Below are 13,608 nucleotides of genomic sequence, written 5' to 3' on the forward strand. Positions count from 1 at the left end.
GGGACCAACATCACATCTTTTTGTGGCTCACTCCCAGGCCCTTCCCTGTGGAAGCATGGGCAGGACAATGACCCGTGGATTGGTGGTCTGCCCTTCCTGCTGAGGACACCAGGCCCACTGGATGTTGGTTGGGACACCCCCACAGCCCTCTTGCTCTTGGGATTTTGAATGATATTGCAGGGTGGTGTTTTGGTTTCTTTTTTAAAACTAATGTTCTTTGCAGTCCTGGCCATAAAATGTTCTGGTTAGGAATGGGCATGGAATGGCTACAGACTGAAAAGTTGTACAGTGGCCCCTGCTTCGTGAATTGCCCCAAATGCTTTTTAAAGGTGGACATTGTCAGAAAAAACAAAGTCTGCCCACGTTCCCTTCAGTCATCTGATTTTTCCCCTCCTTGGATTTCATCTATTCACCCGTCTTCCTTTGCTCCAGGGCTTGTACTTACTGGGAGAGTTTCCATTTTCAAGGCTAAACATTCTCCCACATGCATTTCATTAAGAAAGGGATTGCTGGACATGAATTCTTGAAGCTGTTGGATTAGTCAAGAGGTTACAATATAATTCATGTCTGAAAGAGGAGTAACTGGGATAACTAGGATGCACAGAAGGGTCTGGAATCCAATGGATAAGACCTTAGGTTCAGGGAGAGAGGGAAGCCCTGGCTCACCCTCCATGCCCCACCTTGGCCTTCTGGCCTGCTATAGCATCTTGTCTGAGACACTACCCATCCAAGGGCCCACTGTATCCAGTATTTAGTGCACCTGTGGCCCAGGCTACACCCCACAGAGCAGTGTTTGAAGGCCTTAGAATGGTTCTCAAATGTCTTTGAGCACAGACCCCAGGAAACTGCAGTACGGAATGGTGTGTGATAACAAGGGGCTCCAACAGGTCTCCTACTGAAACTTGGACAATTGGATAAGGTGTTTTATCTCTCTGAGTCTCAGTTTCCTTATCTATAAAATGGGCATAACAAATCTCATTTCACTGAGTTGCTGAAGAAACCAAATGTATAAAGAGTGATTAGCATAGTGCCTGGCACTTATTACAGTCTCAATAAGAGATAGCTATTATTATTTTTTTTACTTTGTCCCAAAGCCCCATGGTTACTTGACATAGCCTCTCTAGCATTCAGAAATGTTAACTGGGGAGAGAACAAAGGTTTTGAGTATACTCTCACAGAGGACATAGGACAAAGTGGGGACAGCAGTCTTAATATAAGCTGACATACAGGAGGATATCCAGTAAGCCAGTGGGCTGCCTCCCCTTCCAGCCCCACAGTATGGGGCCATCAATCTGGAAGTTGGGTCCAGTACTGAAGGGGCCTGCATGCTGTCATCTGCCTGCCTGGGGCCCCAAGAGGGGACCAAGGAGCTTCATCCATAGTTATAGGTTGGAAGTGCTGGAGAAGGGCCTCTCAGCCAGATATACTTTTCATCCAACTGAGCCAGGCCTTGAGATGAGGAAGAGTACATGAGAGAGACCCACAGGAGAGAATAAATGAAAGCTACTTACTGGGAGTCCAGGTCTTCCAACAGGACCCTGAAACAAAGGAGAAAGGGTGAAGTCTCCGCAGGTCAGGGTATTACACTGCTTGATAGCCCCACACCGCCCACCCAGCTGTGTGACCTTGGAGTCACATGTGCTCCATGAACCTGTTGATTTATGAACAAAATGGAGAGAGGGCCTTGATCACTAAGCTTCCTTTCAGTTCTAACATTCATTTGTCAGCAAAGTAGGTAGGGGGTTCTCCTCCATGCCGGGCCCAGGATAGGTGTAGGGAACAGAAAGATAAGGATGTCCCTTCCAGTGACTCAAGGGTTGCCAGGGCTATGGGCTTCCCCAACACATTCCCTCTCTTTGAGCCTTTCTGCCCTACTCAGAGCAATGATCTGCCCACCTCTCACGTGCACTGCAAAGCGCCCAGGGGGGTCAGAGCTTGGTCTCTGCTCTAATGTATCAGGTCAGCCATGGGACACCCAGCACTTCTGCTGAGTCTGCCACATCTGAGTCCAGGGAACATGCCAGGGAGCTGAAGGTGGGTGGGTGGGGGGCATCCCAGGGGGCCTCTTCCCCTCTTTTGGGGTGGGGTGGGAGGAGGTGGGATTTCCTTCCTCTGCAGCCTCCAACTAGCTTTAGACCATCCTTGCATGATGAGTTAGTGCTCAGCGTGAGGCAGGAGGCTGGACCCCACCATCCACGGGGTCCTGCGTGGCTCCAGGGGTCTGTCTTCACTGACCACAGCCATGTCTTTCTCAAACCTTTTATTTATAATCCCAGTACTTCTGCCAAGCACAGTTCTGGCAGAGACTAAAAACTCCATGTAATGGATCTGAAATCCCACTGAAAAGAGGAAAACATTCAGCAAATAGTACTATTAGTACTAATAATGATCATCATAGCAATATACATAGGAGGTGCTAAGGAGCCAAGCAAATTATAAGGAAGTCATGTCTTTTTATCTCTCACCCCCAAATTCCAGAGGACCTGATAAGAGAGGGTGGATGAGAAACTGCTCTAAGAGCTGTTCTCAGAGGGCTTCAGGGAGCACCTCGCAAAGAGGGAGAAGACACCTGGAGAGAGCTTTTAGAGCTCAACCTACTCCTGGTGTGGCCAGGGCATGGGTAGGGGAGAGATGCGGTTCTTGGTAGGGGAGACAGTAGGGCTAAATTAAGAGCATGGGTTCTTGAGTCAGCCTATCCGTGCTCAATTCCTGGCTCTGCAACTTACTAGTTGGTTGTAAATAAGTTGCTTGGCCTCCCTGTGTCTCAGTTTCTTCATCTTGTAAATTGGAGATCAGTCATGTCTATCTCTTTGACGATGTATGTAGAGCACACAGCACAGAGACTGGCATATAGCAAGTGCTAAATAAATGCTCATGATTATGATTGTTAGGAGGGCAGAGGCCAGGCAACGGAGGTGCCTGGAGCTGGGCTCTGCTTCTAGCCTCCAGAGACTCTGCTATCAGGTGCAGTTCCTCTCCCAGACACCCTGCTCTTTCCATCCGCCCAAGGCGGAACCAGGAGTGGGTCTCAGGATATCCACTGTGAGACGAGTCCACCCATGGCAGGGCAGGGCTGCTGAGGCAAACACAGGCAGCGCAGGAATAAGTCCCCAGCTCTGTCCCTCATTCCTCAGGACATCCCAGAGGCAGTGGTGCAGGGACTTGTCCACAGAGTACTTGGGGGATGCTGGGTAACAGCCCTCATGGATGCAGGGCCTATCGCCATCCCTCACTCTGCTGGATTTTATCCCCACAACACTAACACATAAGCTCCTGAATGAATTAACCTGACGATGGACACCATGAATCTGGGAACTCAGCCTCCTTCTTTCCCAGGCTCCCACAGGACAGCTCAGGTACTGAGGATCCTCCTTAACTCCAGCTTTAGCGCGGAGCCAAAATTCTTCTGTTGTCATTTCTAAGCTGCCTGCCCTGACACCATGAGGAAATGGGCCAAGAAGGGGGGCAGCTGCTTAACCTCCTGCAGAAAAGGGAATGCATTTACTAAGGGTTTCCAGCCTCACACAGTGGGTCTACCCCAAGTAGGGACAGAAGGGACAGTTTACCTACTGCTCCTGTCTACTGACCGCCTATGTCATCAGCACACAGGAGCAACTTCTCTCAGGTCGTCTCAGTACTACTAGGAAAAGTTGTGTTTCACCAAATGCCAGGGCTGGTCCTACCTTGCTGCAGCCTGACTTTTGCAGCAACTCTGCTTTCCTCTTTGCTCTGCCCACCAGGGAGATCAGGACCAAGTCTGGGGCTCCTCTGCACAGGACGCTGTGGAGTCATCGGCTCTAGAGTCCCCTTGTTTTCCACCCTACTTCATTATAATTTATAAACTTCATTTAACTGGTTAATAGCCTAAAATGTATCTTCAAATAAGGTGGGGTAGAAATAAATGAAATAATAAATGAATTTTGGAATTCACAGAATAATACTTTCTTCTTTAAAATGAAAGTCTTGGCAGAATCTTTGTGGATCATCTAAGGAAGCCTTCTGTTTCTAGGATTTAAGTGAGTTAGTATATTCTAAATGAAAATAAATACATACATACATAAACATATATACATACATACACACATATAATTATATATATATTTCTTACAGCACCTGGATGAGGCAGATGAGGAAACAGGCACAGAGAGGTAAAGTAACTTGCCCAAGGTGACATAGCCAGGGGTGGCAGAGCCAAGATTTTGGACTCAGGGGTTCTGGCTCCAGAGCCCATGCTAGTAATCACTGTATTACACTGCCTCCATAAGAACACAACAGTGCCTAACACATAGTGTTAGCTAGTTTTTTTTAGCAAGGATAACTTCAACCAAGGGCTGGCAGCTGGGACATCATATATTTCCCTATATTCCTCCAGAGAAAGAGACATCCCTGCTTCCCTTGGTCATCTGTTTTAGCCTCACAGTTCCCATAATTAAGAAATTCTCTCTTAAGTCTAGTGCAGAGATGGCCAACAGATGTCAGCTTGATTACAGACTCCAAAGGATTGGTAATGACTGAGTAAAGCATTATGTTAAGAAGCCTCCTGATTGATTAGCAATGCCTGTCATGGGCATGAGGGGTTAGGCAGTGGTGGCCACAAATTTTCTACTACTTAAACAATTCCTGCTGATAAGTAAATCCATCCTCCAGGGCTATGTTTTCCAGCACCAGCTGTCCTTGTGCTCACAGGAACCTGGATCTTCCAAATGGAGTCTAGCGCCACCCCATGAGGGGCCCCTGTGAAGCACCCAGAGGCGGCAGACAAGCATTGCGACAAGCTGCTATTACCCTGTTCCCAGCCTCTGGCCAACAGCAGTCATCCTTTGCAGGAAGCAGAGCAAACAGGGCTAGGACTTGATTCCCACTGTGGCCAGCTGCCCATTTTCTCCTCACCTTGCCTTGTGCTTTCAGCCAGAGTTGGGTGAAGATACAGAACCTTCTGTGTCAGGTTGAGAATGCAGGAGAGCTGCCTGGGCTCCTCTGTGCAGGGGTTGTAAGGGGACTCATCCCTCCCCCTTCATTTGCTCCTGCACTGCAGGGCCCCCAAGGAGTGGCACCCTCACAGGCTATCCCGGGTGAGGCCCTCAGAAGCTCTTGGAATGCTGCTTTCTCAGGGAGGGCAGGCCCTCAAGTCAGGCAGGGACCCAGCACTGATGGGGCCAGGTTAGCTCAGCAGCCGGGCCTGGGGCAGTGAGCGGATGGGGGAAGTCCCAGGAGCCAGCCAGCGAGCGAGTGAGTGAGGGAAGGAGGTGAGGACTCTTTTTGGCTTTGTCAAAAAAGAAGGGGAAACGCAGCCCATTTCCAGCAGGTGGCCTGTCGAAGTTTCCTCTGGCAGAGTTTAGTTTGGAAGATTGATTACAGAAATTGAGATCTGATGTCCAAAACATGCCATGAGAAGTCATCCCTCCTCCTTTCAGGGAGTGACATGATTTTTCTGTCTCTGTAACTTAGCAGCCAGGGAGCCAGGCAGGGTCGTCAGCACGGGCTCATGTACCTCTCACAGATGGGACAGTAAATAATGGTCTTGGGGCAACTGGGCGGGTTGCTCTCACAGGTACAGATGGTGAGGAAAACAACCATGGAAATGACTTCTCCGGTGGAGGGGTGATGACAGGGCTGCTTTCAGCAACCTTGAGAAAGATCTGATGTGGAGGCCTGGCCCTTTCAATCCAGTCCCCAGTGCCCCCAGCCACTTCTGGGTCTTTTGTTGGGGTATCAAATGCTGTCCTCAAAGAAGTCGTGCTCCTGTTCTCTGGCTCTATTACTTCGGGGAGACAGTCTCCTTGGGCTCTTCTCAGGTTCTCTGGAAAGGACTCTACTCCCCAGGGTCTGGCTGACTTCCTGCCAGTGAGCAGTGATGTTCCTGCTAAATGGACTTACAGGAATGGGCTCTTAGGAAGAATCCTAGGGTAGCATTTGGATGCCTTTCTTCAGCCGTTTTTTGCATGTTCATTCATTCATTCACCCTGGGCTTCAGGATGACGCTGGGGAAGGCACCTGAAGGCTGTCCATAATTTGCACCGTCTCCCATTCTGGACTGCTGACATTGCTCTCTTCTGTAAAAATACCACCACCACACCACCAAGCTGCCCAAAGTCACTTGGCCAGCATGGAGCTGCCCACACAGTGGTCCTCAGTAGTCCACATTTAGGGTTGCCACTGACCTGTTTTCTGAATGGGCAGGAGACCTTCCCAGACCAGAACTGAGGAGAGGTTATCTCTTTCTTTTCTAATAGCTGGTGCTTCTTTGACTCCAGCTGTCTCCTTGGGGGGACAAAGGCACTGTGCTAACAGTGGGGCAAGTCAGCTTTTCAGGTTGAAATTGGGACCTGCTTTGCCCAGGGAACAGACATCCTTTGGCCCTGGAGTGGTGCAGGGGCGGGGGTGGAAAGCAAAATGTCTCCTTCCTCTGTCAGCCTTCTGGGGGGACCCCACAGACTTCTGTGGAGGGTGTGGGGGCTCCCCTGGAAGACAGAGGAGCCAGCTATTAGTCCTCCCACCCAGGGCCCCATTACCAGCAGGGAGCAAGACTTCTCAAATGTGTGACACCAGGTGTCGACTGGTTACTTACAGGAGGTCCTGAAAGAGAGAGAAAATGCCAGAGTCAGTGTCACTGCTTTAAAGACATGGGGTGGGGTTGGGGGGGCTGCCTTAGAGGCAGTGTCCAAGAATTCTTCAGCTGAGGGGTTTCCATCTGGTCTTCGAAGTTTGTACTTTCCTGGCCCACTTTTGCCAGTATAATCCCTCCCCCTTTATTTCATCTCCATATTTACATTATTGGATGAGAAATCCAGAGGTCTGGGTTCCAGGCACAGTCCTGCTGGGGCCCTAACTTCCTGAACAGTCCCTTCCTGCCTCAGCTACCCGCCCCACAAAAGGAGCTCCTCGGGACCTGACCCAACCTGTGTACATGGTTGCTTCGCAGAACATGGGGTGGTTGGCATCAAGGCACATTGCCAGAGGTCAGGAATGTACAGAACCTAGATAGATCAATTATAAACACATTCATCGTCCTCTCCATGCCATTGTGACACACAACTGGAAGCCAGCAGGAAGCAGCAGGGGTGCAGCTGAGTCTCTGGTTTGCTTCCCTGCCGGATGTCTCCTGGGCCTGTCCTGGGTTCTGCGAAGCTGTGAGTCAGGCACTTTTATCCTCCTGGGTCGGCTGCCCACCACCTCTGTCTCACGGCCATCTCTGTGCTCCAGCCCTGTGCTCCCTCTGCGCCTGTCTTTCCTTTCTCCTGCTTCTGTCCACTCTCCCTCTTCCTCTGGTTGGCCTCAGCAAGAGCCCTGTCTCATTACTGACCACTGCCAACAATGCCAGACTCAGGTGTTCTGTAAAAGGGGGCAGGAGAGTGGGTGGGAAGGGAGGGGAGAGAAAAAGCTGCAGCAGGAAGACAATGAACTAAAAGGAATTTCTGCAGAACATGAGTCATGAAAGCCTAGGGCCCGTGGGACTACCCGCTGGACCGGTGTGTTTGCCCAGCCCCAGACGGCCTGGCCACTTTTACACAGCTGCTACTCCTGTCGCTTCTTTCATTCTCGGCCGATACAGACTCTGTGTGTTTCCCTATGCTCCTCACGTTCCCAAAGCCAGCTTTCTTCTCTCTCTGCCTTCATCTGCTTGCCTCTCTGCCCTGGTCCCCATCCAGGAGGAAACAGCTTCTTTCATGCTGGCCTCTGTCAAGCCATCATGTTAAGGGGGAACAAAATGTTTTGAATTAAAAAAAATAAGCCAAGAGGTGTAGTGACTTGGTGAGGAGGCCCCAGACAGGCTGGCAGGCCTGCACGCTGGCTTTCAGGACCACGAGAGGGAGGGAGGCTTAGTGGGGAGGGGAGCATCTGGAACCTATTAGGCTGAGGGGCAGGGGGATGTCACCCAGATGGGTACAGCTTACCAGAGGGGCCAGCCCAACTGGAATGTCTGTGCCTCCTGGCCGGTGGAAGTGTCCTCGTGAGAAGCAGGCTGGTGACAAAGTTCAGCCTATGGTAGTTTTTGGATGGTTTTGCCAGATAGAGGGCAGATGCCCCACACCCCCTGGGCCTATCTGGGCCCGGCTCCCACTGCTGCAGGCTCTGGGGGCATCCCTGGTGATGCACAGAGCTCCAGTGACAGCTCTGTCTGCCCCAAGCAGTTCTGGCTGCATGAGGGTCACCAGATGTAGCTGGGTAGCTGATATGGGACCTGGCACTCAGCTGGGTTCCAGGAGAGCAGTTTGCTGGGACCATCCCTAAGTGATACAAATTCTACTGAAGATTTCAAGGTTTTTTATATCACTACCACCACCACTTCACTGAACATACTTCTGTGGTCCTTACTACGTGTTTGGCACAATTCTAAGTGTTTCCCATTACGGAGAAGGTTCTATTATGCCCACCTTGCAGATGAAGAAACTGAGGCCCAGAAAGGCTGAGCCACTCCCCTCAGGCCCTTCATCGCTGTGCATCTCCCCATCCCTCTCACTCAAAAAATAGTTCTCTCTATCCCCAAACTGTTTCCCTCAGCAGCCTCCTCTTCAGACGTATTGTTTTCAGCCACTGGCTCCTCCCTTTACACCCAACCCCCAAATCTCTCTTTTATGGGCTCCTTTCTTATGCAAGGGAATTGGGCTCTGTGGAGCTCTTCCAGGCTAGCATTCCCCCACCCACCACTTACACAGACTTTAGAGGTGGGAAAAGCCTCATTTGTAGTTGATTCTGTACCTTAGGAAGGGGAAATGATACGGAGTTATAAAAACATGACTTTTTCTATCATAAACATTTTTCTTCTGTCAATGATAACCCTCAAGTGTCTCTCTGGAAAATCTTTAGGTCCCTTGGAGAATCCTGCCCCTGCCAACTTTCATCAGACTTAGCTCAGAGGTGGCTAGGAACCCAATGGCTTTGTGAAATCCAGCAGTGCCTTGATGTCAATGGTTTGTCTCCCATGTAGGTCATTGCATGCTTGGTAACATGTGGATGGACCTGTCGCCCTGGCCAGGCACTAAAAGATAGAGGCCCTGCAAAGCACTGCCAAGTCCCCATTGAGCAGATGGAGAAACAGAGGCCCACGGAGTGTAGTGACCATGCAGGGTCACTGTGTGAGTGCATGAGAGGGCTGGGGCCAGAATCCAGACCTCCTGACTCCCCAGCCGTGGGTCTTCCTAGCAAACCACACTGTCTCTTTTGGCCTGTGGAGCTGACCTGCCGAGACCTCACACTGCCCCATCTGGAGCAGGGAGGAAAACGGCTGACTATCCCGGAGCCTGCCGTGCAAGGAGAATTATAAGATTGTCCCAGTGCCCTGGGGTGAGCAGAGCAGTCTGCACTGGGGCTTCGGGGGAGGGCCCACAACAGCCGCCCAGGGGGTGGAGGTTCTGCCTGACACCTTCCCCAGTCTGCCTGATATCTGTCACCCACTGTCTCCGTGAGGACACTGCTCTACTCCCCAGGGTCTGGCTGACTTCCTGCCAGTGAGCAGTGATGTTCCTGCTAAATGGACATACAGGAATGGGCTCTTAGGAAGAATCCTAGGGTAGCATTTGGATGCCTTTCTTCAACCGTTTTTTGCATGTTCATTCATTCATTCAACACATAGCTAACCATCACCTGCTGGGTGTCAGTCACTGGGCTGGGCTGTGGCTATACGGAGATGAGTAAGGCACAGTCATTACCCTATAAAGAAGGAAAACTTCATTTTTTAAGCTCCTAATATGTACCAGGCCCCGTGCTAAGCTCTAGTGACCCAGAGATGAATAACTCATTTCCTCTCTATGAGAAGTCAAGTTTCCTATATTAGAAAGCTGGAGAAATTCCAGAGACGAGAACTAAATCAATGAAAGGACTACGGAGGAAGGTTTGCTGCAGGAGCTTCACTCATTCACTCAACAGCATTGACTGAGTACCTGTTATGGGGCAGGCACAACGCTAAATACAGTCATTCCAACAGCATGTTTAATCCTGACAACAGCCGTGTGAGGCTGACATTAATGTCATCATATCACAGATGACGTACCTGAGGTTTAGAGGTTAAGCAACTTGCCTAAGGTGGTCTTCTGGTCTTAAGTGGCAGTGTCTGGGGCTTGGGGCAATTTTTTTAGGTTTAATTTCTCTACAGCAGAGCCTGGCATTGAGCCAGGTCCTCTTATCCAGAAGTCTGGCTCTCCAGCTAGAAGTCATGAAGGTCATCAGGGTGGGAGGGAAGTCTGGCCTTCAGCCCCCCACACCCTTCTAACATGGGCAAGTAAGCCCCTCCACCTTCTCCAAGGGCTTGGCTCTACCCACACCCCAAATCCAGTCCTGGTCCTGGACAGCAGCATGCACCCAGGTTCAATGTTATATGAACTGTGATCTGACCCTGCCTGACTGTTGGGCTGCCCGCAGCTGGGGTCCTAGCTCTGATCCATGCCCCCTGCTGCCTGCTGCCAGGCTGCCTACAGCAGACCACCTGCCATTTGGCTCTGCCATGCATTGACACGCCATTCTGCCAGGACAGATGCTTTGCATCCTGGGATCTTGGAGCTGAGGTGGTTGGTCATTCTCAGCCTGCTGGAGCATGGTTTCTCAGCTGGTGGTCATTTTGCTTCTGATCTTTAGTGGGTAGAGGACAGGGATGCTGCTGAATGTCCTGCAATGTGCAGGCAGCTTCCTTCAATGGAGAATGATCTCATCCCAAAGTGAACCATGTTGAGGATGAGAAACCTGTGCTGGGCTAATGGGACTGTCAGACGTCTGGGCTCCGTCTGTGCCTACAGTCTCACCCACATCCTTAGGTCAAGGTCCCAGCCCTCACCTGACCTCCTGGTTTGCCAAATTTTGGGATCCCATTCTTCTCTAGGTTAGCCTGTTCTACGTCCATGCAAGACATTGTTAAGACAAATAATACTTTATTGGTTGAGTATCATCATTATTATTCCCATTCTACAGATGAAAAAACTGAGGCCCATGTATTCATGGTTGCAGAGCTCATGCTTGCCTGAGCTGGTACTCAAACCTAGATCTGTCTGACACCCCTGTAGCAAGAACACAGCTTGGCATAGCCTCCCAGGTCCATGGGTCCCCAAAACTTAAAGGAGGCACATAGGAGAAATAAGGGGAGCAGCTTGTATCTTAAGGGGTGGTGAAGAAGGAGGGAAATATGAGTAACTTCAAAAACCATTGAAAGAAATTTGTCAGGGACAGGCCTGATTGCCTGTTAAGGGAAACTGAATGAGCTGGGAGGCAGCCTCTGTCTTTTGAGGTTGACATCAAAGGGAATAACAAGCTGTTCTCCCTTACAGCCCTGTGGCAGGAACACTGACTTTAAAGGGAGGCAGATTTCTGGGGCAGACAGTCTGGATTCGATGCCCTGCAAGTTATGTCTGATGAATCATGCTTTGTGATTGACAGAAATCATATCTGTCAATCATATCTTAACTCATTGAGCTTCACCACAACCGAACTCCCATTTTATAGATTAGGACACTGAGGCCTCAGAAGGATTGTAACTTGCTTATTTCATGGCTGGGAGGTTATCCTGAACCCTAGTCCAGTGCTTTTCCCAGGATAGCCCACCACTGGCAGAGCTCTGCAGGGATGCAGGAGGCTTTACATTTCTCAGGGAAAATATACAACAACTCAGAAGGTGATATGCTGGAGCCAGCTTGTCCTACTGTCTTTCTGAGAGATAATGGTATGCATTGCTTTCCAACTCTGTGTTCAGTGACTTCACTTGGATAGCTGGAAATTGGCCATGGTGGAAGTATTCACACCACAGAAATTGGCAAAAACTACAAAGCAGCCCCACCCTCACCCTAAGAGGCAATTGTTAACTATTTCCCAGCCCACTACAGCTCAGATCTGTCCCATGATGATTTCTCTCAGCCACAGACATCCCCAGACCTTTCGAGATCAGGCTGATGGAGGGTAACAGGTCCTGAGAGGAACAGGAAGCAGTTAAAATCATACATACACACTCTATTCCTGCACTCATGGCAGACATTGCTAATCAATCACAGCTAGTCTTCCCTCAGTGAGCCTCGGCAAGGCTTCATAATTCTTTCCAACACAGCCCACTACCAATCAACAGGAACTGGCACATGAAATGAAATCCATCAGTCATCTTGGAATCAGAGCCATCTGTTGGGAGAGACAAAGAGAACCTAGTATCCTGACTTATCAGGTAGGGCTGGGTCTAGCCTCTGGGCACAACAGAGATGGAGATGTAGGCTGGGTACTCAGGCCTCCCCAGACACACCTCATACTAGGGGTAGAGACTAGCATTAATTTTAGCCCTCTCCAGCCATCCAGCTGTTAAGATTGGCAGAGGGACTAGGAAATGTGAGCTGGGAAGGGACAGAGCCAGCGAGATCCCCTCCACTTTAGTTCATGCTCTGGCCCCTGGGGATCCCCAGATCACCTACTTCTGCCACATCTGGAGCCACTGGAGGGCAACTCGAATGGCCACCTTCCTGCAGGCATCATGGAGGTGGATTTCCCACCTAGCAGGGCCTTGGGTCAGCTCCAGGGGTTCCTAGGCCACTCTGCCCATGGCAAAGCCCTTCCTCTAATCTAGAGGTTGTCCCCTTCATGTCCTTTCATCCCATCTTATCTGGAGAATGTTTGGGGACAGGCAGTGGGTGGTGAGATGGGGGAAGGCTCAGATGCCTTGCCTGGCACTTCTGGACACAGAGGTGTGCTTGGGTGTCACACTCTTGGCTGTCTCCCATCCCAGCACCGCTCTCTCTTCCTTCTTCCCAAAGAGCCCAAATTTTGTTCTGGTCTCCCCATTCTGTACATAGCCCCTTATCTCCAGGGAAGCCAATCCTAGGCTTAGTAGGAAGAGGTGAGGGTAAGTGCCTGGGGCCAGGAACCCTTGTGAAGTTGGGGCAGTTTGCACAGGTAAAGGGGAAAGCCCACAGCTAAGGACACTGAGGGATGGGAGGTCGCATTCGGATGACTGCAGCTCCCACCACCCAGACTCCCACATTCCCTGTAACTGGGGGAAGCAGCCCTGGATTCCAGGAAGAGGCTGTGAGGGCTGCAGGCCGGCAGGAGACCACAGGCAGGGAAGAGGCAGGTCGTGGGGACCCCGCCACTGGGGACCTACCCAGGGGACAGAGGGCAGTGCCCAGTCCCTGGCAGGATGGACAACAGCTCATACCATAGGTGGTCACTGGCCCCTCCCCAAAACCATGACAGCTGTTATCCCAGGGGAATGAGAGACAAATGGTGTCCTGAACCCACCAAGCAGTGATCCTGGAGGGCTGAGTATTTGACAGGAAGAAGCTCAGTTAGTCTGTGTGATTTTTTTCTCACCCTCCTGCAGAGGCAGGGGCTTGAAAGCAAAGCAGAGTGCAGTACTGGGGAGGTGGGGGGAGAAAATTGCATCTTTGTACACTTGAGCTGTGTCTTCTTCGTGCTCACGTCACAAGTATCCATTATCAGACATTTGCTCAATGCCAGCTGTGTGGGGGCTGCTGCGCTGGATGCTGAAAGTCAGACACCATCTCTGTCCTTGGGGCCTTCCTCTCCAGCTCAAGAGATGCCTCTCCCCTCCAAGTGGCACCCCTGACACTCTGTCCCTGGGCTGAGCTTCTGGCCAGCTTCTCCCTCCAGCACAGCTCATCTGTTGGTCACCCTGCCTACTGCCTC

General features: G+C 50.8%; 2 protein-coding genes across 12 annotated transcripts in view; both read right to left on the reverse strand.

The window, feature by feature from the left end:
• The window catches only part of LOC108405049 (uncharacterized), a 92,430-nt gene extending 90,898 nt beyond the window's left edge, over nt 1-1,532 (reverse strand). For all 11 annotated transcript variants that reach the window (XR_012133191.1, XR_012133194.1, XR_012133193.1 and 8 more), the window contains exon 1: nt 1,512-1,532. The gene's annotated coding sequence lies outside the window, so the exon portion shown is untranslated. The remainder of the gene's footprint in view (nt 1-1,511) is intronic.
• A 4,772-nt stretch (nt 1,533-6,304) lies between these two features.
• The window catches only part of LOC140850401 (collagen alpha-1(XIII) chain-like), a 62,310-nt gene continuing 55,006 nt past the window's right edge, over nt 6,305-13,608 (reverse strand). Inside the window, exon 2 of the mRNA XM_073240920.1 lies at nt 6,305-6,576. Coding sequence (XP_073097021.1) covers nt 6,565-6,576 — 12 coding nt within the window. The 3' untranslated portion in view covers nt 6,305-6,564. The remainder of the gene's footprint in view (nt 6,577-13,608) is intronic.

This window comes from Manis javanica, chromosome 7 (assembly GCF_040802235.1).
Source record: "Manis javanica isolate MJ-LG chromosome 7, MJ_LKY, whole genome shotgun sequence".
Classification (NCBI taxonomy): Eukaryota; Metazoa; Chordata; class Mammalia; order Pholidota; family Manidae; genus Manis; species Manis javanica.